Source organism: Sparus aurata, chromosome 10, assembly GCF_900880675.1.
Source record: "Sparus aurata chromosome 10, fSpaAur1.1, whole genome shotgun sequence".
In the NCBI taxonomy this organism is placed as follows: Eukaryota; Metazoa; Chordata; class Actinopteri; order Spariformes; family Sparidae; genus Sparus; species Sparus aurata.
Window position 1 is genome coordinate 11,071,921 of NC_044196.1, and position 25,046 is coordinate 11,096,966.

The following is a 25,046-nucleotide window of genomic DNA, read 5'->3' on the forward strand; positions in this document are numbered from 1 at the left end:
GACATTTTATTTTTTATAAGCGTGGACATTTGTGAGAGAGTAAAACTGAGGCCATTTTTTGTTAGTTCAGTTTATTAAAGTGGCGATGTGGACGATGAAGGAGATAAATGAGGTTCGGATCTAACCCGGTGTTTGGGGCTTGAGAATGGCTTATGTCAATGACGTCCTCACAAGTATGGTGTGTGTGTGTGTGTGTGTGTGTGTGTGTGTGTGTGTGTGTGTGTGTGTGTGTGTGTGTGTGTGTGACAGGGTTAGTGATGACCTCCTCCAGCTGTCGGTGGATAATGAGAAGCTGTCAGCAGCAAAGAGGACAGGACACACACTCTCTCCCTCACACACACATTCACGGTTACACAAACAAATGCACATGATATTTGCGCACTAGGAGACACACACACCTGACAACACACGCTGCTCGTGCTGTCCACACATCGGCATTCTCATTCTTCAGAGCGCTCGTGTCACTGTATCTCGTTTCTACATCAGCTGTGACGTCACGCCGTTCTGTACGAGGACTCGCAGCATCCGGCCCGTCGGCAGCGGGCCGAGTCGGCGCCGTATCATCTGATTTCCATGAGCAGACCATCAGTGGGAGTCTTCAGTCAAATGGGGAACATACGGACCAGCAGACAGCAGGGTTGTGAAGGACTGCGAGTCCCTGAGAGCAGAGAGCAGACCTCAAGTCTGGTCATATGTTCAGATCCTCCTGCTTCAGCCTCCTCCGAGCTCTGACGCTCCACATGAATCTGAGTGTAGAGTCCTGACTAACGCTGTGTGCTGCGCTCATTACACCTGTCAATGAGAGGAACCGTTAAGAAGACAAAGTGGAGTTGAAGCGATTGTGTAGCGTCAGCGGGCAGCTGTGTGGCTACTCACAGCGACCGTCCCACATATTTATGGCGTTTATTATCAAAGCAACACGGCAGTAATTATTAGACGTCAGTGATTCATCATCTTATAGAAACAGTTCAGGACAAATATCAGATTTTTCAAGAGGTTACTTTCTTGGGTCCTCCGCTGAAGAAAACTACTGTAATTAAAGGATTATTTTCAATAAAACAAACTGATTTCACATCATTTTCCACCACTATTATTACCACATCTGGGTAGAAAAAGTTGGAAATGCCAGAGCACACGATAAATAACCAAAAACCAAAAAGCGTGATGATAGAATCTCATTAAATCTGTCATTTAGCTAGTTTTGATTCTCTCCACCTTGATTTTTATTTGAATTAAATCCCCTGCTTTTGTTTTTCATCAGTACACCTGACCTTTATGATCCTGTGGGATATATTAAAAAATCTGCTGTAGCTCTGTGGAATAATAACATTTGCTTAATCCATCGTAGTTCAATCATTCAGAATCATTTCTGTCTTTTTTTAAAATCTTATTTTCCTCACGCTTGTTTTTTCTAGCATCCTTCCGTCCTCAGATTTATAGAGTTTGTTGGGCGCTCCACCTCCACCTTCACCTCCACCCAGAGACTTGAAAAGCTTTGGAGGATGGGTGGAGATGTTGTGTAGTTTTTAATCTCTCATCATCGTCCTCTCGTCTTTTCTCCTCCTCTTATGAAAACACAGCGGTTCATCATTATTGTGTGAATGTATGGATCATACCTATTATACCACAACTCACACACACATACACACATCCTGCCTTCATTTAACGAACCCCATGTAGAAATTAACCACACACACACACACACACACACACACACACCAGCAGGTTGGACCCCAGGGCTCAGTTTGGGAGGAAACTCCCTTTCTAATTTTCCTCATAAAGACTCTAATGAAGACTAATGACGGAGCGAGGTGTGTGTGTGTGTGTGTGTGTGTGTGTGTGTGTGTGTGTTTTAACAGCCTGGCTGCTCTGTCTGGGAATGTCTCTGTTCTCCTCTCTCTCCTTCTTCTTCTTCTTTTTCTTTCCATCCCTCCATCACTTCATTCATCCCCCCTTTGTGTTTCCTCCCTCTTTATTTTCTGTCCGTCCCTCCATGTCGCCTCTTTTCATTCGTATATTCGCTCTGTTTTTTTTTGTCCTGTTTGTTCCACTTTCTGTTTTCTGATCATCCATTCATGAATTTTTCTGTTGTTTATCTCTCTTTTTATTTTTAAATCTTTAAAGATTTAGCTTTTTATTTTTCTCTCTTTCTTTCTTTTAATTATCCTGTTTCTTTTTAAGTAACAGTTTTTGAGACATCACAATTCTGATAAAATCCATGTTGTAACCTCGGGCTGTAGCGATACGCTAATCTCACGATACGATACGATACACGATATTCAGCTCACAATATGATATATATCACGATATTCAGCCAATGACACAATTCGATACGATTCGATACACTTACATCATTTTCCGAAAGATTTTAAAAGGGACAGTGTGATTTTGGTGACATCTTGTGAGTGAATACGACAATACAACCATTGAATTAATTGTAGGCCTGGGTATCACCAGGTACCTCGCGATACGATACCATCACAATATTTTGCCCACGATTACGATAATATCACGATACAGCGATTCTGCGATAATCGACATATTGCAAGAAATTTCATCCACGATACATCACGATATCTGTGTCACTGAAGAAATTCAGAATTTACTGACTGCACTGAATCCATTTCACAGGAATTACAAAACATTGTCAATCAATTTCACATGAATGACAGCCAAGTAAACAAAGAGTATATTGCACAGTGTCTCTTCTTAACACACACACTGACTACAACTATCATTAAATATCTATATGTGTGGGTTTCAGAGCTACTTAAACCATTTTTTTAATTTTTATTTGGTTGTATACCTATGTTTGAATAAAGATAAAGCTTTCCTCCGAAGAGGGGTGGTGGTGGTGGGCCAAAAAAAAAAATATATATATTTTTTTTTTTTACATTTTTAAATATCAATATTTGGACCCAGTGCATCGATAACGTACCTCAAGACGAAATATTGCGATATATCGTAGTATCGATATTTTGGCACACCCCTATTGTAACCTTAACTTTGGCCATTCACATAAAATAAATCTTATTTTTTTATACAATCTTAGTGCTCTGAAAACAAAAATGTGCAAAACCCCCTTATTTTGAAACTAATAAGACTCAAACATTTCTCAGCGTGGAACTGAAAGAGATACAAAAGGCTCGTAATCTGTCAGAGTTCATATTTAACCCTGTGCTGCTGCAGCTTGTTCCTAATGTGACGACGTCTGGCTCAGATGTGTGTTGTTTTAAGTGTTACAGAAACTTTACCACAGTGAGATTACCATCACCACTGTTGTGGTAGTGTGACTGTGTGATTAGTGTCATTATTAGGATTATATTTGCAGATCAACCGTCAGCTTCACTGCAGTTTCCACATAAACCGTCTCCAGTTTCATCCAACTCGTACTGAAGCTCAACAAACACCATCAGCTTCTTCTTCCACCAGGCTTCATGGTGAGCATCTCTCCTGTAGCGAGCTGGTTTAATCTTCGCTGCGGCGTCACAATGCTACGTGCTAACACAGTTAGCAGTAGGGTTTCCTCTGTTTTCTACTTGTGCTACATTTATTTAGTCTGTTTTAAACTGGTGGCTCTGTAACGTTACGTCGAGTGCTGATAGCGTCGACCTGTGTAGGGCAGATCTATCGTTTTTGTGCTGATATTCTTAGATACAACTTAATACAGAACAGAGTCAATTTACTTTTGTATTTATAACAAAAGACATGTGAACACTCTATACATTGAACAAATACTGTCATCTAAATCCCTGGACTGTATATTGACATTGAGCTTTACACTCTTTAACCATCAAAGACCTGGTTTTATAAAAATGTTTAATACGTCTTGAACGTCTCATCCTCTCTGTATGCTGAAACTAAACTCACGTAGAGTGTAAACCCCCCCAAAAAATGAGTAGTCTGATTCCTCTGGGTCAACGGGCAATACATAATATATTTCCTCACTAAACTTCACATCTGTGTGGTCAGTAAATTAAAATAGATTACACCTGTTTCGCATTAAGAAAACACCTCTTATAATATTATAATAAATGGCTGTAACTAGATTAAGAAAGATCAGATTCATACGGAAGTCTAAAAACATTCAGGTTCATGTTTTTAAATAAAAATCTGAACTTCCTGAGGTTCTGGGTGCAAACGTTGGCTGCAGTTTCATCCATTCTCAGACAAAACAGGTGAAAAATCGTGACTTTAAAAGAGCCGGACTGAAACTTAATGCTGACTGATAGTCTAGAGCGTCAGGAGACCCAAAATGTAGTCCCAGGTCTTTGAGGGTCAGGATCTAAATCTGTTTCCCCCCTCTGAGATAAACCTTGGGCGTGTTTTATGCTCCAACTTTGTGTGAAGCCAACAGAAGAAGAAGTGGAAGAAGAAGAAGTGAGTCGTTGGATCGACCAATCGCAGAGCTTTCAGGTGGAATTCCTCTTTTTAAAAATCGATGATGGACCTTCTGATGATGGGTCGCTGTTTGTCCCAGACATGCCTCTCACTTTTTATCTTTTCATTACCCATCATCCCCTGCCCCTCTCTCCATCTTCGTTCTTTAAGCGCACATCATTTCATCATGTAACACCTCCGTCTCCCCCACCTCTCCTCTTCCTCCCCCTCTTCCTCTCTCCGCCGTCGCCTCTCGCATCCTTCAATCTCTTTTCCCCCCCTGCGCTGTCACCTTTTCATCCTTCCTGGTTGCCTCCTTTCGCTTTCCATCCATCCTTCTTCATCTCTGGCTATTTTTCCTCTCCGTCCATCGCTCTGTGTTTCTGCCTCCATTAGGGGGAAATGGAAAAAGTGACATCAGCTATTTGGTAAACGGAGAGAGATGGAGACGGAGAGAGAGAGAGAGAGAGAGAGAGAGAAAGGAGATGAAACAGAGGATAGAAAAATGGAGAGCAAAGATCAAAAGAGTGACATCAGGGGTGATTGTGAAGGAGAGAAGGGGGAAGAGAAGAAGAGAGAGGGAAAGAAGTGAGGATTAAAGGTGGAAGTCTGGGCGAGAGAGGTAGAGATCCATTAGAGAGAGAGAGAGAGAGAGAGCGAGAGAGAGAGAGAGAGAGAGAGAGAAGGGGGGGGAAAGGCTTCACCTCATTAACCTCGTAATGCAGAGTAAATATACAGTCTAAATGGAACATAGACGACGTGTGTGTGTTTACTGTGCGAGTGTGTGTGTGTCCGCCGAATACATTACCAGAATACCAGAGTGCCTGTCTGTATTTGTATTGTGTGTGTGTGTGTGTGTGTGTGTGTGTGTGTGTGTGTGTGTGTGTGTTACAATCCCAGAAGGATCATTTCGATATCACGGGGAGAGATTAATTTTTTGATTTTGTTTTTTATTTAATGTTAATTTCTTGCAAATCTGACAACACCTGACGACTGATTGGTCCAGCCGGTGTATTTCCAATAAAAAGACACACCTCCCCCTCCTGATAATTGGTTCTTCAGCTCACTAATACTTGATTTAGTATATTTAAATTCTCAGAAGATCTCTGAAACTGCTGCTCACTGTAGTTTCAGGCTGTGCTTTTTGTTAATATCGCTTTAGAAAAGGATGATGTAATACAGCAACATTTTATCGCAAGTGGGAAAACCTTTTTCCAAGGATGATGAAGAAGGAGAAGTTGTTCCTGTTGTCGTTATCTTCCCAACTTCTTCCTCGTCTCGTCCATGGAATAAAACAACACAGTCGTTTTAAGTAGAGAACAGCAACACGCGACTGGTTTTGTTTCCTCTCTGCAACCTCTACAACCACCAGCTGTACGAGAGAAACCTTACATATCGTAGCCATGTTTATTCACACCAGACCAGGTGAAAGAAACACACCTGATTTTTGATTTCTCTCTTCAGTTAGATGGAAACACGACTCGTATGGCTCCCTGAAGTGTTGGTAACCATGCTGGGGCTGAAAGCTTCGGTCTGTCGGTCCACCGCTGAGATATCGCAATTATTAAGTAAACCCACTGATTAAAAACAGTCCAGTTTCCTCTCAGGAGCAGGATGTGAATGTGTGAGGTCCTCGTAGCTTTGGTGACTTTACATGTGGTGCTCCAGCTGATTACTGTGTTGTTGTTCACATGGAAAATGTGTGTTTTTCATCCATCACCCGTCTAATCTGGCTCATCTTCAGAGGGCTTCAGCTGCGGTGGAGGCAGGAGGGTTTAAAACGGACGTGTAGCTCCTGTGTTTGAGTTCAGTTCACCTGGTTTCATAGTTTTCTGGAACGTTTTGGTCAAAAATGACAAATGATGAGAGTGTTTGGTTTGCAACCTCTGGATGTTTCCATGCTGTACGTTTTTAACACCATCACCAGATGGCGACAGAGTCAGAAATGTTACAATCTTACAGGTTTGTCTTCAACAAATTGCTTTGGGTGTCTTCTTTAATTTAAACAATTTAAACAATCTGTATTTTTCAATGGAAGAACTTGATGGAAATTTCCACCGGGGAATGTCTAATTTACAAACAAAGACATATCAGATTAGATTCATTTGAAAGTGTGTGTGTGTGTGTGTGTGTGTGTGTGTGTGTGTGTGTGTGTGTGTGTGTGTGTAAAACACCAGCAGACAGCAGTCATTATAATACTGTATATTTGCAGTCAGCTCAAACCCAGAGAACAGTGACAGACTGAGAGATCATCAGGAGAAACAAATGATGAAACAAAAAACAAACAAGAAAACTCTGAATGTCGTTTATCTATCTACACGGAATACCCCTTTAACCCCACAAAAAGCCCACCCACCCCCGGCCCCACCCGCCCTGAACCCTCCCCTACACATTTCAAATAGTAATCAACAAATAAACAAACAAATAAAACACGCAGTGGAATAAACAAAACTGCAACACAACAGTCTGCACTCTTTAGTAGGTCAGAAAGTCGGGGGGGGGGGGAGGGGGACGTCTCTTGTGTTTGATGGAGCTGAGGAGCGCTTGATTTCCACACCTGAAGTTCTCTTCGTCACTTCACAGAGGGGCGGGGTGGTCGGAGGTTCAGAAGTTAACAAATTCAACCAAAAAAAGGAATCAAAGTTTAAATTATTTTGGAAAGTTTACATCAAGGGGTCAGTTTAAAAACAAAACAAATCAAGCGCCCCTCGTCTTTTACGTTTACAAACCCGAGAAACTCGACTACTACTTCCTGGTCACGGGGGAACAGGGGTCAAAAGGTGAAAAGGTCCAAAGACGAGGAAGAGAATTCAACGTACCTTTTTTTAGGATATAATATCGTGTCTAAAAATCACTCCGTTGTAATAAAAAAAGGTTGTTTTTTTGTAGGTTTTTTTTTGTACTTTTGCATCATTTTGAGAAACTGATTTCACAGGTTAAGGGTGATAGAAAATACTTCATACATTGAAAAGCTGCATCCAACATTTTCAGAATAATGCCTCCTTACAGAAAGAGAGAGCGAAAGAAAAACAAAGTCGTAGAAGAAGTAAAGGGAGAAGATATAAGAGGAAGAGGAGCTGATTTATAGAAAAGAGAAAGAAAACTGAGGCCAAAACGAGGAAGAAGAAGAAGAAGAAGAAGGGGAGGACGAAGAAAGAGACTCGGAGTGTACGGAGGATAAAATAAGCCAAATGACAACATAAGAAAAGTTTTCCCATGCATTTTTTTTCAGTCCCTGTACGGAAAACAAAGATGGGTGTAACACGCGAGACAGAAATAGCCTCCCAAGTTGTTTTCCTCTTCAGTTTTTTTTCTCCCTTTCCAATATTTTTGTCCACTTCTTCGTTTTTTCTAAACCCCTCGTCCTCCAGTCCTGAGCTCCTCCGATCAGCTGATTACCGTCCAATCAGAGAGGGTGTTGACCGACAGCCAATTACTGAAGTCCCTTCAAATCCAGAGGGGGCGGGGTTTAAAACTTAGTCTCTTTTTTTTTTTCTCCCGTAAATAAGAACGTGTAGTCTCTTCATCATCATCTCGCCACCGTGTCATTGGACCGTTCAACAAGTCTTGAAGTAAATTTCATCCAATCAGATCGATCCATTGCTCCCACAGGAAGTCCAAACAAGTTTCCAAATCTGGTCCCTTTTGCTTCGTGGTGACTTTTCCCCCCTCGGGAATGGTTTTTATCGTTCAGTTTCTTGAAACAGTCGAGGGATTGGAGGAGTTCCCGGTGCAGGGGGAGAAAAAGAGGAATGAATGGAGTGAATTTGTCTAAAAAGAAGAAATAGAAGAAAGAAGTAGAGAGGACGACGACCCCCCCACAGTGAGTCCAGACGAGGGGGGGGGCGGGTCTCCGAGTAGTCTCATTGTTTCGTTGTGATTGCTGTGGAAACGGGCTGGTGGAGTTCTTCTGTGCAGGAGGGGGCGGGGGGAAGGTGAGAAGGGGCGGGGCTTCAGGAGGCGGAGTCCCTCTTTTTTAGAACATCATGGGGGTCTTCAGGAACGCCCGGGATTCTGGGAAAAAAATGAAGACACACAGGAGTTAGTACGGAAACAAAGCATACGTTAAATAGACAAAATTTCTACAATCAATTAATCGTTTTGGTTTCAGCTTCTTACATTATTTCTTCTGTTAATTTATGATGTATAATTTCTTGAGTTTGGACTGTTGATTGGACAAAAGAACAAATTTGAAGGCATCACTTTTCTTCTGTGTCTGTTTGTTGGATGGTGTTTTACAGGTTACTGTTTTTCACATGACGTGATACACTTTTGGATCTAAGACTAAGAAAATCAGGCATATTCAGGTGGCTGGTACCTTTGAGTGAGGACAAAACTGTTGGATCAGGACGGAGGTATGCGCTCTACAAAGTACCATTCTAGTTTGACATTTAAGTGACTAAACGGTTATTTGTGAAAATAATCAGAAGGTTAATTGATAATGAAAAGATCCATTTGGTCCACAAAATGCTCAAAAATTGTCAGAAGTTGTCATAATTATTATTTTTTTATTTCCAAACAAGAAAAACTGGCGAGATTTTAGCATTCAAGAAGCCGAAATTAGTGAATTTGGGGTATTTCTGCTTTTAAAAAATGACTTAAAACATTTAAATTATCAAAATAGTTGCAGATATTTCAACGTTTCAACCAAAAGAGGGAAAGAAGGGGAAAGAGGGACAGAGGGAGGGTGATATTATATCTATATGTGTTATATCAGCTGGGGAAGAGACTTTGACACGTGTGTCGTCTCACCACCGGGACTTAAGACGACTAAAACTGTCGTTGTTTTAGTAGATCAGAAACAAAACCTGCCGACTTATTAACACAAGTGTTTGACTGCCTTTCAAAGAACTCAGATCAGAGTTTCTGTGTCAAATTGGGATTCTTATGGTTGTTTCTTGCTGTTTGCTATATGTTATACGTTAATACGTTGGTGTCTACATAAAGCCCAAGAGATGACACCCGGTCTGTCCTCCCTGCTGCCAGGTGGCAGGAGATCCAGCGGAGGTCCTACGATTGTTGTTTATTTGAACGGTAGCCACACTAACACTGTAACTGTTGTTGCTCCACCGGTAAAACTTTTAAAAACATCCCAATGTAACGAGCTGCGTTTGTGCAGCAGCAGCTTCATGCTCTGGTCACGACTATTAAAGCAGGACGTTGGTTTTTAGCTCAAAGTGTTGCGTCTTGTTCTGCCTTTTATGCAGCATCCGTTTACGATTGAAATCTCATATCTCCAATTTTGCCGGGGTCGGCTCTCTCTCTCTCTCTCTCTCCTCCTCTCTCTCTCATTTCACCTCCGTCGTTCTCCTTCCGCTCCCCGTAGTGCTGTTGCTGCACCCACCCACACAGGAGCACGTGCACACACACACACACACACACACACACACACAACGAACACACAACAGGAACACACTCCGTGCACACCTTCCTCTCCCCGCGGTGTCATTGTTTTCTGCGAACGTTGCAAAGTGTTTACATTTCTGCATAACAGCAACCATAAACCTGCCCTCCCCTCCTCTTTCCTCCTCTTTTCCATCCTGCACCTCTCTTTCTCCTCGTGCCCTTCCACAACTTCTTTACTCCTCTTCCTCCTCTTCCTCCTCTGCTCTGTGTCATCATCATCATCATCGTCTTACCCTCTCGATTTTGTCCTCTATTCATCATTCTTTGTTTTTGCTGGATGTGAAACAGGTTCGAGGTCTCCGTGTTGGAGTGAAAGAGAAAAAAAAAAAAAAACTTTCTTAAATTTTCTCTTTCATCTCGCGCTCGCCCCTGGTTTCCTCCTTCATATTCCCTGCCTTCCCTCCTTTTCATCCCTCTCATCTCCTGCCCTTCCCTATTTTTATCACTCCACGATCCACTCAGACCCCCTCCTCTCCTCCTCTTTCATCCCTCTATTCTACATGCATCCCCTCCTCCTCCTCCTCCTCACCTCCCCTCTGCTCCCTTCTGTCCTCTATCTGTTACTCTCATATTATTTTTATCCCGACCCATTCTTCTCTCTGTCCTCTCCTGTCCTTTCTTTTTCTCCTTTAGGCGGCAGGTTTGGCCCGGTGCTTAAAAAACTGTCCCGCAACTTCAAAAAAATAAAAAAGTGGCCGCTCTGATCCTCCCAGCGCTGTCCTTAAAACTTCAACTGTAACTTTACACTTTCATGTTTGTTGTGGGAGGCTGGATTCATGTCAGTCCTCATGTTGTAACACACTACGTGTCTGTCTGGTAATTAGGGCCACAACTAACGATTACTTTCATCATCGATACACACAGGGGGTCGAGACTAATGGCGTCCCAGCATCGCGGGGGAAACAGAAAATGTCTTCGGTGTGAACAGAGATCTTCCCTGGACGCCTCGTGGATGAAAGGTTTGTTTATATTTTTAACTGGCTACTTTAATGTGTCACTTAAGAGAAATATGATGATGATCCAAAAAAGGTGCTATAAACTGTTAGCGAGGAGGCACATTATTGATTTTCCCTGATAACGCCACATTTTGAAGAATAAATCTCTGTTGAAATCTGTAGGAGGAGCGCTAGTTAGCCATTAGCACACAGTGGGCAGCAGCGTCCTACGCTGTGTTTGGAAAAAGGGCGCTAAGAGCTAATGGAGCTAACTGCTATAAGAGGTAATAGCTTACATTTAGAGGAGGATGTAGAGCTAACAGAGCCAACGCAGCTAACAGCTTACAGCTAATTACAGGAGCTAATAGAGCTAACACGGCTAGAAAGTGGTCAGCAGGTTCCTGTGTTTGTTTAAGGAAGCTAACAATAAATGGAGCTAACAACTTAGGGACCAAACATACCTAACAGCTAAAGGAGCTAATGGAGCTAAAAGCTAAGGCAGGTAATAGCTTGCAGCTTACAACAGGAGCTAATACAGCTAACAGCTGATTGAGCCAGAGAGTGGGAAACTGAGTCCGCTAATGTGTTTGGCTAATAGAGCTAACAGCTATCAGAGCTAATATCTTACATCTAATAATAATAGAGCTAATAGAGTTATGGGCTAAAGGAGCTAATTGAGCTTGAATATAAGGCAGCTAATGGCTTACAGCTAACAACAGGAGCTAAAAGAGCTAAGAGCTAACATAGCTAGACCCGTAGAGTCTGGTGGTTTGTTTAGCTAAGAGAGCTAACGTCTAAGGTAGTAAACAGACCTAATAGAGCTAACAGCTAAAGGAGCTAATCGAGCTAAAAGCTAATAGCTTACAGCTAACATCCGGTGCTTATAGAGGGAACAGCTGACTGGGCTAAACACACAGCGGAAACATGAACATGAACATTTTACAGTAAATAAATGTGCTGAAGTGTTTAACTTGGTAAAGTTTGTAGATAAAAGTACTTTAAATCTTACAGTATATTTTAAAATAACAACTAAAGATGACAAAGTAAAGAAACCAGCCTCTGATTTGAGGACAGTTTAGCTTCTCTTTGTGACTGTGGTGGAGAAAAAAAACCCTGGATATGCAAAATACATGTTTCTAATGAATCTATTAATCGGCTTGTCTACTAAAGGTTATCTATTTCTGTCCGGCCAGCGGTCCAAAACCAAAAGACAAACAGAAGATTAGAACTCAGACAATTAGCTTCATTTCTGTCGGCTCATCGTTCTGCTGGTTTCTTCTTCTTCTGCTTCTGTACCTTTTTTTGTCACCATGTTGACCTGGCAACCCTGTTTCCTCCCCCCCTCACCGCTCTCTGTCACCATGAAATACACCTGTGTGTGTGTGTGTGTGTGTGTGTGTGTGTGTGTGTGTGTGTGTGTGTGTGTGTATGTGTGTGTGTGTGGTGTGGGTGTGTGTGTGTCCTGTCCTGGTTAAAAATGACACTGACCTGCCTTGTTAAAAGTCTATCAGCTGGGTGGAGGAAATGTCACCAGGTCTCGGAACAAGGTCACATTTTTCAACTTCCTCCAGAGGATCCTGCACACTCCTCCTCCTCATCCTCCTCCTCCTCCTCCTCCTCCCTCTTTCTCCTGTCCTCCTTTTCCTCCTCTTATCCCATACATCCCCTTTTTTCCTTTCCTCTTGTTTTTCTTTTCCTCATCATCTTTACTCCCTTCTTCTTTCTCATCCGCTTCCTCCTTATCTTTCACTTTTCTCTCCTCCCCTCGCCACTTATCCCACCTTTCCTTCTTTCTCCTCCTCACCCTCCTCCTCTTCTCCCCTCTCCTCACCTTTTCCCTCCTCTGTGACCTTTCACTCTTCCTCACCTCTTCATTTCTATACTTTTTACTTTTAATTTTTTCTCTTTCCTTTCCTCCAGCTTCCTCCATCTTTTCCCTTCGCCCTCCACTCCTCCTCATCCCTTTCTTCCCCCCTTTTGCTCTTCTCCTCCTTGTCTTCATCCTGTATCTCCCCCACCCCACCCTCTCGTGCTCCCCTCCTCCTCATCCTTTCTTCTTCCTCTTCTTCACTACACCTTTTCTCCTCGTCCTCCCTGTCCTTCCTCATTTCTTCCATTTTTCCTCCCCTCTCTCTTTCCCTCTCTGGTTTCATCCCTTCTTCTCCCCCTGTTCTCTTTTCTCCCAACATACATCTCACTTTCCTTTTCTCATTTCCTCTCTTCCCCATTTCATTCCCTTCTTCCTGTCCTCCTTCCTCTTTCCATTTTCAATTTTCTCACCCCCATTTCTTCCCCTCCTTGCCCTTTTTTCTCCTTTATGCTAGACCTTCTCTTCTTCCTCATCCCTTTCTTTCTTACCTCCTGTGCTCTCCTCTTTCCTCCCCTCCACCTCTCCTTTCACTTCACTTGTCTTTCCTCTCTTCCTCAATTTCATTCCCTCCTACCTGTCCTCCATCTGTTCTTCCTTCTCTCCTCATTTTATTTCCTTCTCCTCGTCCTTTTCTTTCCTCTCTCTTTTTAGTCCTTCTCATCCCTGTTTCCTCTCCTCCTCCTCCTCCTCATCTCATCACTCTCTCCTCTCCATCACTCCACACTTCCAGTCCTCTCTCCTATCTCCTCATCTCCCCCTCCTTCTGTTTTATGTCCACCCCTTTTTGCCCTCTTCCTCCCTCTTTCTTTTTCTTCTTCTTCCCCTCGTCTTCCTTCAGTCCACCCTACACATCCTCTCCTCTCATCTCCTCTGCCCCCTCTTCATCTTCACTTTCTTTACTCCTCTCTCATCTTCCTCCGTCTCTTCTATGTTTTGTACGGCCAATTAGTCTTTAAACAACCGAGAGAAACCGATCTTTAACCCTCTCTCTCTCTCTTTCCTCCCCCTTCTCTCTCTCTCTCTCTCTCCCTCTCTGTCTCTCACTCTCTCCCCTGCTCCTCGTTTTTTCCTTCCTCCTCTCCCTCTCTCTTTCTGATTGTAATGCGATGTCTTTCTTTGTATTCAGCAGTTTTCTCCTCACTCGTTAATTAAGAGTGTGGAAGGTGAGAGAGGCAGGGGAGAGGTGTGTGTGTGTGTGTGTGTGTGTGTGAGTAAACTACCGTAGGTGCAAAATGCTTTTATGGCAGGAGGGATGAGTGTGTGTTTGTCAATGCGTGTGTGTGTGTGCAAGGCAGCAAAGGGGTCCTACTGGGCCAATCAACATTAATGAAATCAGGTGGGTCGGTGTGTGTGTGTGTGTGTGTGTGTGTGTGTGTGTGTGTGTGTGTGTGTGTGTGTGGAGTGCTTGGCTTGCAGAAGAGAGGGGATCTAAAAGGGGTCTAAAGAGGAGAGAGAGCTAATTAGAGTTCCCTGTCTCACCAGAGTGTGGATCAAACACACACACACACACACACACACCTAAATGCACAACTACAGGTACAGAGCGCGCGCACACACACACACACACACACACACTCCTGTAGATATTCATTTATACACACGCAGAGTTTCAAGTGAAGGTTTTCAATGTCAGGGAGGACTGAGCACAGCTGGTGGAAAGAGGACGACACATGCATACTAACACACACACGTCCGTACTGTACTTGTGAGGACCCTCATTGGCATAATGCATTCACAACTCCACCACTCCAACATGAAGCGAAACCCGAGTCTTCACCCTCAAGACCAGACGAGGCTTCACTTTAGGCAAAAAAAGGTTTCCTGCACCTTCCAAAATGTCTTCGCTCGGTCAAGTTTTGGAAAATGTGGACAAATAATTAAAACTTTCTAAACCGTGCTCACTTTCCCAAAACAGTCCAGGCCCGGAAAACTTTCCAAATTGTCCCAAAAAATGTCCTTGATTTTGGTGTCTTGATCCTCAAAACTGCCTGTACTAAAACAAGCGTCTAATAACCATATTCCACCTGGAGAAGAACTAACAGGAAGAGGTTTAAAAGCCTCTCTAGCATCGAACTACTCAATGAAAATAATGTGTCAACGCTAACGTAGCCGCACAAAGCGGTCACGAGCCAGCAGCTAATGAATGTGACGCAACAGATAACAGCTAGTGTTTGATAAACATTAGAGGATATGGTGGGTCATTCCTGTCGTTGCCATTTTGCAAAGACTCTCTTTTCTCTCCGTTTTGTGTCCTCATCTTCATAAAAGCAGTCTAATCCAACATTTATGTCTCTACTTTGCAAAAGGTTTGGTTTTCCTGAATTTCTGCATCGTGGAAACTTTCAAAAAGCAACATTTTAGAAAAGCGGCACGGCATCGTTCTTCAAAATTCTCCTAAATAAAGTCACAATTCTTCATTCCGGCTTCTTGATTGTGAATATGTTCAGTTGTTTTCCTCCTCTGTGGCAGAGCAAAACATTTCAGCACGTCACGTTGGGCCTCAGGAAACATTTTCTGACATTTAATAGACCAAACGGCTAATTAATTACCTCGTTAAAATAATCTACCTTGATATATACGCTGTCCAAAATATGTTGTGACTTTCATTCATGTCCTCAGCACTCTCCAAATATGTCCTACTTTTTAAAAATGTCCTCACCCTCCAGCTCCTCAACACACACACACACACACACACACACACACACACGTCACACACCGACACACACTCGATGAAATATTTCCAAACACACACTCACATGTGTGTCTGATAAGGTGCACATCAAAGGGAGGCCACAGTGTCTCTGCGTCTGCTAAATGTCTCCACTAATCTAGCCTGGGCCCCAACACACACATGTGCCCACCACGTGTGTGTGTGTGTGTGTGTGTGTGCGCCTGCCTTTGAACATGCCCGTGTACAGTGTCATACCTGTTAATATGTGGCATGTGTGTGCGCAGCAGCGCGGGTCTACATGCTCCAGCGTGTCTCCGGCTGTGAGGCTGTGTGTGTTTTATGATATTTTTTTATTGTTTGTTTGTGTGTGCGCGCTCAGGTACCTTGTACAGCGCCGTTGTCTTGCTGGTTTCCATTAAGTTCGGGTTTATCCTCGGCTACAGCAGCGTCTGGTATGAAACACAGAGACAAGACGGAGTCTCAGTGGGTCGGCCAATAAAACACAAACAGCACCTTGTAACTGTGAGCGGGTCGAAAACAAACCGGGCTCACAAAGCAAACAGAGACACGAGCACAGCTATCCGTCCAGAGAATTATATTTTTGGATGTTACCGAGTTTCCCTTTCATCTCTTGATGTTAATTGTTAAAACATTTTAACCGCTCTCGTTTTTGGTATCGGGAATAAAAACACATTTGGCTGCTTCCTCGCGACGGAATCCGAGCCGTGCCAGAGAGTTGTTTTGGAGAACGAGGTCTGGTGTTATTTGTTTGCGATCCCGATTGGTTGCCAAACTGATACTGCACCCAAAATACACATCCCTGTAGATTTAAACAGTGGCTTCAACATGTCTCTGTTTTTCCCCCTTCATCACTCAAAGGAACAGTTCACCAGAAATAATTAAAAACGCGCTCATTATCTGCTCGTCCCATGCTGGTGGGGAGTCAGGTGAAGCGGTGGGGGTTGATTTTAAAAATGGCTTCATACAGCTCGTCAAGATCCAAAATTTATCTGAAAAATATGATATTTACACCCTTTTTTAAGCAGAATTCTTCTGTGTAGCTGCTACGCTAAAAGTGTTAGCGTGCTTGACTGCAGATCAGGAGGGTAAATAACATCTTTTCAGATTTATTTGGGATTTAGGGAGACGGACAAGCTGTGTGGAGACATTTTATGTTTGGCTGTTAAACTCCAGAAATGTTTTCAATTACAAAGAAAACAGTCACTTCTGCACACGATTTTAAACCTCTGCATTAATTGATTTATTCAAAAACACACTTGCACCATTAAAAAACTAGCGGTGTGAATGTTGCCTTTGACTTGGAGCAGGAAACTTTCCCTCAGCGTGGGTGTGAGGAGATGATGACTGAAGTTATGTTCATTGTTCTTCATTCTATTAAATGTAAAGAACATTTCCCAGAATCCAATGTGACGTCTTCAAATTGCTAAAATACAGTCGATTTTCTATCATACAAGACTAAAGAAAGCATTTGATCCTCACATCCGAGGAGCTAAAACCAGCAAATATTCTGCATTTTTGGCTTCATCTAACCACTTTAATGTGTTGATTATTCTCTTGAATAATCGCCAACATGTTTCGGCTGTAATTTCTTGGAAAACAGTGATGATGGTGACGTCCTCTAATGCCTTGTTTTGTCCACAACAGCAAAAACATTCAGTTTACTGTCACAGAGGAGGAAAGAAACCAGGAAATATTCACATTTAAGACGCTGGGATCAGAGAACTTTGACTGAAACAGACGGATGGATCATCAAAGTAGTTGGAGATTAAGTTAATTGTCTTGAATCGCTGCAGTTCTCTACAATATAAGTCATCCGCGCCTGTTATTTGAGTCGACTTGCAGTGAAGCTGCGCAGGCTGATTAACTGCACGTTTACTGCTGCTGGTGATTACACTGATTTTATGGAAGGCTGACAGAGAAACAGCAGCGGCCTGTTAGCAAGAGCTCAGATACAACAAGTGTTGGCCAGGGTCAACACAAAGCTGCAGAATCATGTCGGGGAGAGACGGAGGAAGGAAGCGATCAGGAAAACATTTAAATCAAAGACAGCGACGAGGAACCCAAAAGCTCCGAGACGAAAAGAAAAGAAGGAAAGATAGAAAAACAAAGATTAAACGCTGGAGAACAGGAAGTGCAGATTAGAAAAAGAGCCAAACAAGACAGGAGGAAAACAAGAGACTCGAACAAGTCAAAAGAAAGAGTGATGAGGAAGATTTTAAGCAAACAGACGCGGCCGGGAGATGAAAGACAGAAGGTCAAGAGGACGCGCAGAACAACCCAACACACATCCCGTCCAACGTACCGTTCTTGGTGTTGTTGTTGGCGGCGTGCAGCGGCTCAGGAGAGGGGGAGGACGAGGACGAGTGTTTGAGAGCGTCCTCCACCCGCTCCCTCCTCTTGGACTCGAACTCCAGCGCCTCCTGCAGCTTCCTCTTGGCCTTCTTCTCCTTCTTCAGGCGCTTCTGGATGGAGGCTGAAGAGGAAACACGATTGTAATTTCAGTCCAACAGATTTCTCTCCGCATCATCGTTCTGAAAGCATCGTTCTGGATTTAAAGTCGTACCTCTGCTCTGTAGTTCGGAGGTGAGCTGTCGCTCCAGACTCTCCCTCATCTCTCGTTCTCGATACAGCTCCATCTTCAGCTCTCTCTTCTCCGCCTGGATCTGTTTGTCCTGCACCCGGGCGTTCTCCACCGCCACCTTCAGCAGGCCCTGAAACAACCAGACGCCCGCTTTGAAGACTCGCAACACAACCCGCCGGTATTCTCGCCATCGTCACATTAACGGATGAATCGTTTCGTCTCTGAGGTGAAACAGGAAGTTACCTGTATGTTGGTGAGCAGGGTCTCCACTGACGACAGGCCGTCAGCGAATAGGAACGGAGCAGGGAAGCCAGGGGGCAGGGCTTGTCCCAGCGGAGACTCATCTGAGGAGCAACCAACAAAACATACAATATTAGACACTTTGAATAATATATTTTTATTAGAGTTTTACATTTTGACCAGTCTTTGTTTTTATCTAACTGTGTTCTTCTGGATTTTTCAATCTTCCTTTTTTGCTCATTTTGAGGAGAAAATTAGGAGTTTTTATTCTACAACATACCAAATATTTCAGTTTTTCTTGTCAGGACAATATTTCTTCATGTCACTATAAAATATTAATTTCTTGTTATGAAAACTGTAGAAAACCTTTCTTGTTTTAACAATGTTGTCTGTATAACCCCTTAAGGAACACCGTTCCAACATAGGAACACCCTTGTGTTTGGATGGAAACCAAAACCTGTGTTCCAACCTCTGTAACTCTGTGTCAGTATGTCATAGAATCACACTTACACTTCTAGAAAAAACTTGAGGGTGTTACCTTTCCAATGGTATCAAGCAACATCCCTGAGTCTCAAACTATGTGGGAGCTGTCATGCTTTTAATTTCGGTATGTCATTTTGGAAAAAGAACCTTAAAATGGGGGCGTTCACTAAGAGGTTAAGGAACTTTAATGCATAAGTTGTCAGTGGTTAACAGGAAATATCTTTTTGTAACACACCTCTGAATTTACTGAATTTATTTACGAGGTCGAGATTTTTTTACTTTACATTTTTTAGAAAAAAACTTATGAAACTTGCTCTACAAACACAAAATAATTTCCCATTATTACAATAATTATTATGGCTTCAAACAAACATGGAAGGGGGAAACTTTTTTTTTTTGAAAAAAAGGAAGCTTATGGTTTATATGTTAATCATTAAAGGTTAGCGTAGCTTAGCATAAAATCCCCTGGTTTTCCGCCTTTAACAAACACACGGATGCAGAGATGAACCAACTTTAGTATTAAACTAATTCTAAAACATCATCATTTTGTTAAAAAAAACTATGGTACATTATTTTTCTATGATCAGTGCTTGTAAATTAAGGAAAATCCAACAAAACCAGAATACTACAGAACCAGAACACCTGCCGAAAAAAAGGCTGAACCCTCAAATGTACCAAATCGTTATTTGTTATTTTGTACTGGATTATTTTTTGTTTTTCGAGAGACCACAACTGTTAACGTAAAATGTCGCCAAACTTCCCATTATTAATCCTCGTGGGTTTCATTTAGCGTCGTGAAATAACTGACAACACTTTAAGCGTGAAACCATGACGATTATCAAACTGTATAATCGTCACATCCCGAGTATCAATCTTCTCCTCGAGCGCTCCAGAAACAAGTGAATTTGTTATTGTGTCTCCGCCCAGAAAAAAAAAAGGTGGAACTGCTCCTTTAATCGCGCGTTAAACTCTGCGAATCTGAGCGTGTGTTTTCCATCAGCGACGCGCCGTCACGAGCTCGAGAGTGAAGTTTATGAAATGTTGATGTTTACGAAGGTATAAAAGGCAACGAAGCAGCATCGGAGAAATCAATTACAACACACACACACACACACACACACGTGTAGAGGTCGTTAGTATTCAGACAATCATGTGGGGTACTAATTGGCAAGGATTAAAGACATCCTTGATTTGTGCGTGTGTGTGTGTGTGTGCGTTCATTGCGAGTGCGTCACAGTGTCTGATCAGCCCTTAATGCCTAACACACTGACAACTGGGTTAACTCTGCTGTGAAATTAACGCTGATTAAGATGCACTCTAACACACACACACACACACACACACACACACACCATCTCTATCCCCTATCTGCCACTTCATCCATACATCCCTTTACTCTCTGTTCTCTCTCGTATCGCTCTTCATCACCTTTCCTGCACTTGTTTTTTTTTCCCCTCGTCTTCATCTTCCTCCCAACTTCCTTCTCTCTCCGACACTCTGTCTTTTCCTCCTTTCACTTCCTGATTTCCTAGATTCCTTCCTTCTTTTTCCCTGGGTCAGAAATCTAAAATTTCCCTCGTTCCCCCTTCATTTAACTTCCTGTTTTCCGTCTTTTCCTTTCCTCACTTTCCCCGTACGAGTTCGCAAAGCTGGGCGACAAAAAAGAGGGGAAAGGAGAACAAGGGGAGGAGGAGAAAAAGAAGAGCGTACGTGGGATGAAAGGTGAGCTCGGTAAAGGACAAACAGCAGAAGGTGATGCAGAGAATATGAGGGGAAACTGAAATAAAAATGGAGGAGGAGGACGGAGGAGGATGGACGGAGGGAGCATTTTAAAAGGATTAAAAAAGGAAAGACGAGGAGAGGATTACAAACATGGAGGGAGGGAGGAGAAGGGACAGAAAACAGGAAGAGCGAACACTTGTTTTGGTGTCGCAGCAACGTTTCACCACAGCTCGATCTAGTGCTTTTATTTTGAAAAAGGAGCACCGAGAGACGGGCAGTAACACCAGGACTGTTTTGTCAGATTTGAGGCCGTTTGTGAGTCGGCACGTTGGATTTATCAGCGGAATTCCCCCCGATCACCAGAAAAACCTCAAATATTTAATAAACTCTGGATTTGAGTGTGATTACAACAAAACAGGAAGCGACACTCAAACACAGGCCGAGGATATGAGACACAGGAAGGTCATTCTCTATCACAAACACAGGTTTAGTTTATTATGTGATTCTGCTGCAGTAATTGCTCCAGTATACCTTCCAGATGGACGGAGAGCCGCAGAGAACGTTTTGTTGTCTGGTATTTTCCCTGGAGATGGGCAGTAAACTCCGCTCAAACTTTTCTGGTTATCAACGTGAGTTTAAAACCTGAAAGTTGCTCCGGAGCAGCACATGTAGTTTACCAGTCATATCTTTCAGCACAAGCAGCAGATATTACCCTGAACAAAGCCACACTGATGCTGCGACTGAACATTATGTTCATTATTGTTTATTCTGTTCATTTTGACGAACATCCAATGAAAAGTGGCGTCTTTAAATTCTTCTTCTGTCCAGCAAACAGTCCAAAACCAAAAGACTCTTCATTCACTGTCAGGAGACAAAGACGATCAGCAAATCCTCACGTTTAAGAAGCTGGAAGCAGCAAATGTTTGACATTTTTTATGGAAAAAACTGGCTGAAACAACCAATCGATTGCCAAATTTGTTGGTGATTAATCGTCTTTCGATCGAGCTCTCCTCCTCCACAGACGGACTTGTGTTTCTCATCGACATGAAAGCGCTCTGCTGCAGTATTTTGATTTAACTGCCAGAGTAAATGCAAGTTTAAATTGATTGTGTTTTATTTCCGTATGGCCAGAATCAGAAGAGAAGATGACGTTGTGTAACATCGATAACGAGCCTCTGAATGGGATCAACGAGAGAGAGGTTGTGTTGTTGTCTGAAGAATCAATATAATATCTTCTTTATCGAGAATGAATGGGTGACTTACACCTGTAACGTTTAACATATATACAGCTGCAGTTTGCTTCTGTTTAACTGAAGCTGTGTTGCTGACTTCAAATTAAAGAATGTCACCAACGTCGTCGCTAAGTAGCCGAATGCTACGTAGCCGAATGCTACGTAGCTGCAGTCTGTGTGGTTTGAGTCCAGCTGGTGTTACATATTTAACCCCCCTCCCTCCTTCAGTTTCCCGTCTGACTCTTCGCCTCACTCTCCAGTAAAGGTGGAAAAATCTCTCTAAAATATCTGTCAATAAGCAGCATTTCTGTCTTTACAACCACCTCCTCCTTCAGTGTGTGTGTGTGTGTGTGTGTGTGTGACGGGTCGCGGCGAGGCCGCCTCGTCCAAACACAGCACAGAACGTGTTTTTCTAAATTCAAGTGGAAGTCGTTGACATTTGGACACTTTTGACTCAGAGGAGCTCGATTTCTTTCTCTTTTCTTTAGAGAGGCAGCAACAGATTTTCTCTTTTTCTCTCTGTATTGATTTTAACGGCAGCGCCTGCTCTGCTGAGGTCTGCAGACGACCAGATGAAAACACAATGTGTTAGAAGAAACGGAAAATCCAGAGAGTGCGATGGAGGAAGGAGAGGCCCCGCATGCTTTTAGTGTTTGACCCGCTGACCCCTTTTAGCCATGCCTCCTTCACTTAGCCTCCCCTCCCCACCTCCTCCACCTCCCTCCATCTATCTATCTCACCCTCCCTCGCTCCTCTGATTGATAGCTCAGAGACAGGTGATCAATAGGGGGGGGCAGAACATCCTGACGCTTCTGTTTCTGTGTTTGTGTGTCCGTGCAGTCGTCTCCGCGGTGTGTTTTCAGTGTGTGTGTGTGTGTGTGTGTGTGTGTGTGTGTGTGTTTATATAAATACAGTAGAGGAGGAAAGCCCTCCTAAGTGACGACCAATTTGTCAGTTGTCAAACAGAAATGGGGGGAGGTTTAGATTAAGACGCTGTAATGGATTATCCTCACATCTCAAAGTGTGTTGTCCACCCGCAAATAGTGAGAAGTGTGTATATACCTTTCTGTGAGAGTGTGAGAGTGTGTGTGTGTGTGTGTGTGTGTGTGTGTGTGTGTGTGGTCCAACCTTTGTCCTTTGTTATTTTCTTGATGGGTGCAGCCGGGTTGGGCAGCGCAACATCTGCATCAGCTGACACCAGTCCTGTTGGAAGAGAAAGCACAGGAAGTGAACACAGTGGGTCAAACACTTTGTGTACACATGTGCACCTTTTAAATGTGTATTTTTACATGTGCACAAGTATCTAATTAATCTCTGTATATAAACGTGTAAAGTGGGTTTATGATATCAGGGACGTTGGTCGTTATCGGGACATATTTAGAAAAAATGTGACTTTTTCCTCGAAATTTAGCAGCTAGTGAATGAGTGATTTCTCACAGACAGGTGGTGAAAACGAGCCTTTCTTCTGGCTGCTGCTATAACAAAACTCTCAGTATCAGACGTGCATCACCTGATATGACTCGTGATGCTGATGGAGGCTTCTGTAACTGAGACGGATGGACAGTATTTGTTTTCTGTCTTCATCAGATCAGTTTCTGGGTTGTGAACTCCAGCTGCGACTAACTTTGTTTTCCATTATCCACATGCTGATATCATCGTTCATGTCCTCAGATATATATCATATTGTATATATGTCCAACTTTCTTTTTTTAGAGACTATAATGAAGAAAAAGATGCTGAGGGTCATTTGTGATTATTATATTCCAAAGGAAGTGAACTGTTTCAGTGAGATGCCATTTTAGACGATTTAGTTTGTTGTTAAGTTGTAAAATATTCTGCTTTCTCCTCATATTTTAGTCACAAAGCCAAAAATATCTGTACAGCCACCGATACCTCAGACACAGAGTATTGTTCGAGCTCTACTTCGGGTCATTTGAACCACATTTGAGAAATAATGTCAAATATCTTCATGGAATTCTGAGACTAAAGTCAGAATTGTTAATTAAAAAGTCAACGTTTAATACTTAATCCTTCACTTTGCATACGCTCTTTTAAAAGTCTATTATAATTTTTAGTGTTTTCATCCATTTCAACTATTTCTTCTTAAAATCACAACACTGACACACACATTTTTGGGGTCTCATTGGCCAATATATTGATATTTATATCTTTTACTTTTTAATATGTAACATACATGAAAACAGCCCCAAAAACTGAGCATGTTGTGGTTTTATTATCTTCTATATTTATGTCTGAAAGTGGAGAAAACGCCCGTCACAGTTTCCTAATGTCTTCAAGTGTCAAACAGTCAAACATATTCAATCTGCTGTTATAGAAAACTAACAGAACAATAATATAAAACATATTTGGGAGCTGAAACTATTAAAAATGTGACATTTATGCTTAAAAATCGATTCAAAAGTGTCCAAAAAATGGACCACATGTTTCTGTTTTCTGTCCTCGTCGCATTGGTGTGTGTTCCGTGGTGTCGGTGTGTGTGTGTTCCGTGGTGTCGGCGTGCGTGTACCGAGTCTTTCTGGCGAGCTGGAGGCCGAGCTGCTGGGCTGCGACTGCAGAGGAGTGTTGGCCTCGTCAACAGATGGAGAGAGAGAAGGACTGTCACACACTCTCTCCTGAGCAGAGAGAGAGAGAGAGAAGGATTGAATCAGCGAGGTGGAACTAACACACACTCTGAATCATCAGAGGCCTTTACCGTGGTTACCGTGGGTTACGGACGAGATGCCGCCATGTTGGAGACATTAACAAATAAGTCGTACGTGTCATCTGTGCGAGTCGGAGTGTGTGTTTTACCTTGATGACAGGTGCGCGGTGTACGTGGGTGTGTATCTGCTGGGCCGCGGCGGCCATGTTGGCGATGGTGTTCAGGTGGTTCATCTGTGACATCGCCATGGCTACAGAGGCGGGAGGCAGCCCCATGGGCAGCAGAGGGTGGGGCATCATCATGAAGGGCAGGTCCAGCCCTGAGGAGGAGGAGGAGGAGGAGGGAGGTGAAGAACAACAGGTCAACTTAAAATCAGTCATTTATTAGAAGGTGAGCAGTCATGTGCCGATGGACCAGAAGAGAAGAGAGATCAGTGGTGATGGAAATGTGGCATCGATATTAATTCTATCTGTTAGTGTCTCACACACAACAGGGAGATGACGTTCTCGTCTGCTGCCATGTTTCATCTCCAGACTTTTCCATCTCAGCCAGGTGTAAAAACCTGTGTGAGATTTGTGGGTTTGACAACTTCAGGTGAGCATATTTGATGAATCAATAATTGGTGCAGGTTTCAGGAGAGATTTCATGTTTGCTGCAGTCCAAGATAACAACATTATTTACTCTAGTTAGACTTTAATCTGTCAGAGCAGCAACACTTTTCTGTAGTGCAAATTATGATGAGTGTAAAATTACCAAACAGCTGCAGAAGAGGATCAGGAACACTGGAAACATATACTTATATATATAACTTATATTATAGTTTACTATATTTTTTCTTATTCT

The 25,046-nt window shown here is 42.8% G+C and overlaps 1 protein-coding gene across 1 annotated transcript in view; it reads right to left on the bottom strand.

The window, feature by feature from the left end:
• Positions 1–7,270: 7,270 nt before the first annotated feature.
• The window catches only part of LOC115589623 (dachshund homolog 2-like), a 103,039-nt gene continuing 85,263 nt past the window's right edge, over positions 7,271–25,046 (bottom strand). The window contains exons 6-13 of the mRNA XM_030430636.1: positions 24,353–24,522; positions 24,069–24,174; positions 22,670–22,744; positions 18,108–18,208; positions 17,847–17,994; positions 17,586–17,756; positions 15,646–15,711; positions 7,271–8,394 (exon numbers count right to left, since the gene is read on the bottom strand). Of these exons, the coding sequence (XP_030286496.1) occupies positions 8,357–8,394; positions 15,646–15,711; positions 17,586–17,756; positions 17,847–17,994; positions 18,108–18,208; positions 22,670–22,744; positions 24,069–24,174; positions 24,353–24,522 (875 nt within the window). The 3' untranslated portion in view covers positions 7,271–8,356. The remainder of the gene's footprint in view (positions 8,395–15,645; positions 15,712–17,585; positions 17,757–17,846; positions 17,995–18,107; positions 18,209–22,669; positions 22,745–24,068; positions 24,175–24,352; positions 24,523–25,046) is intronic.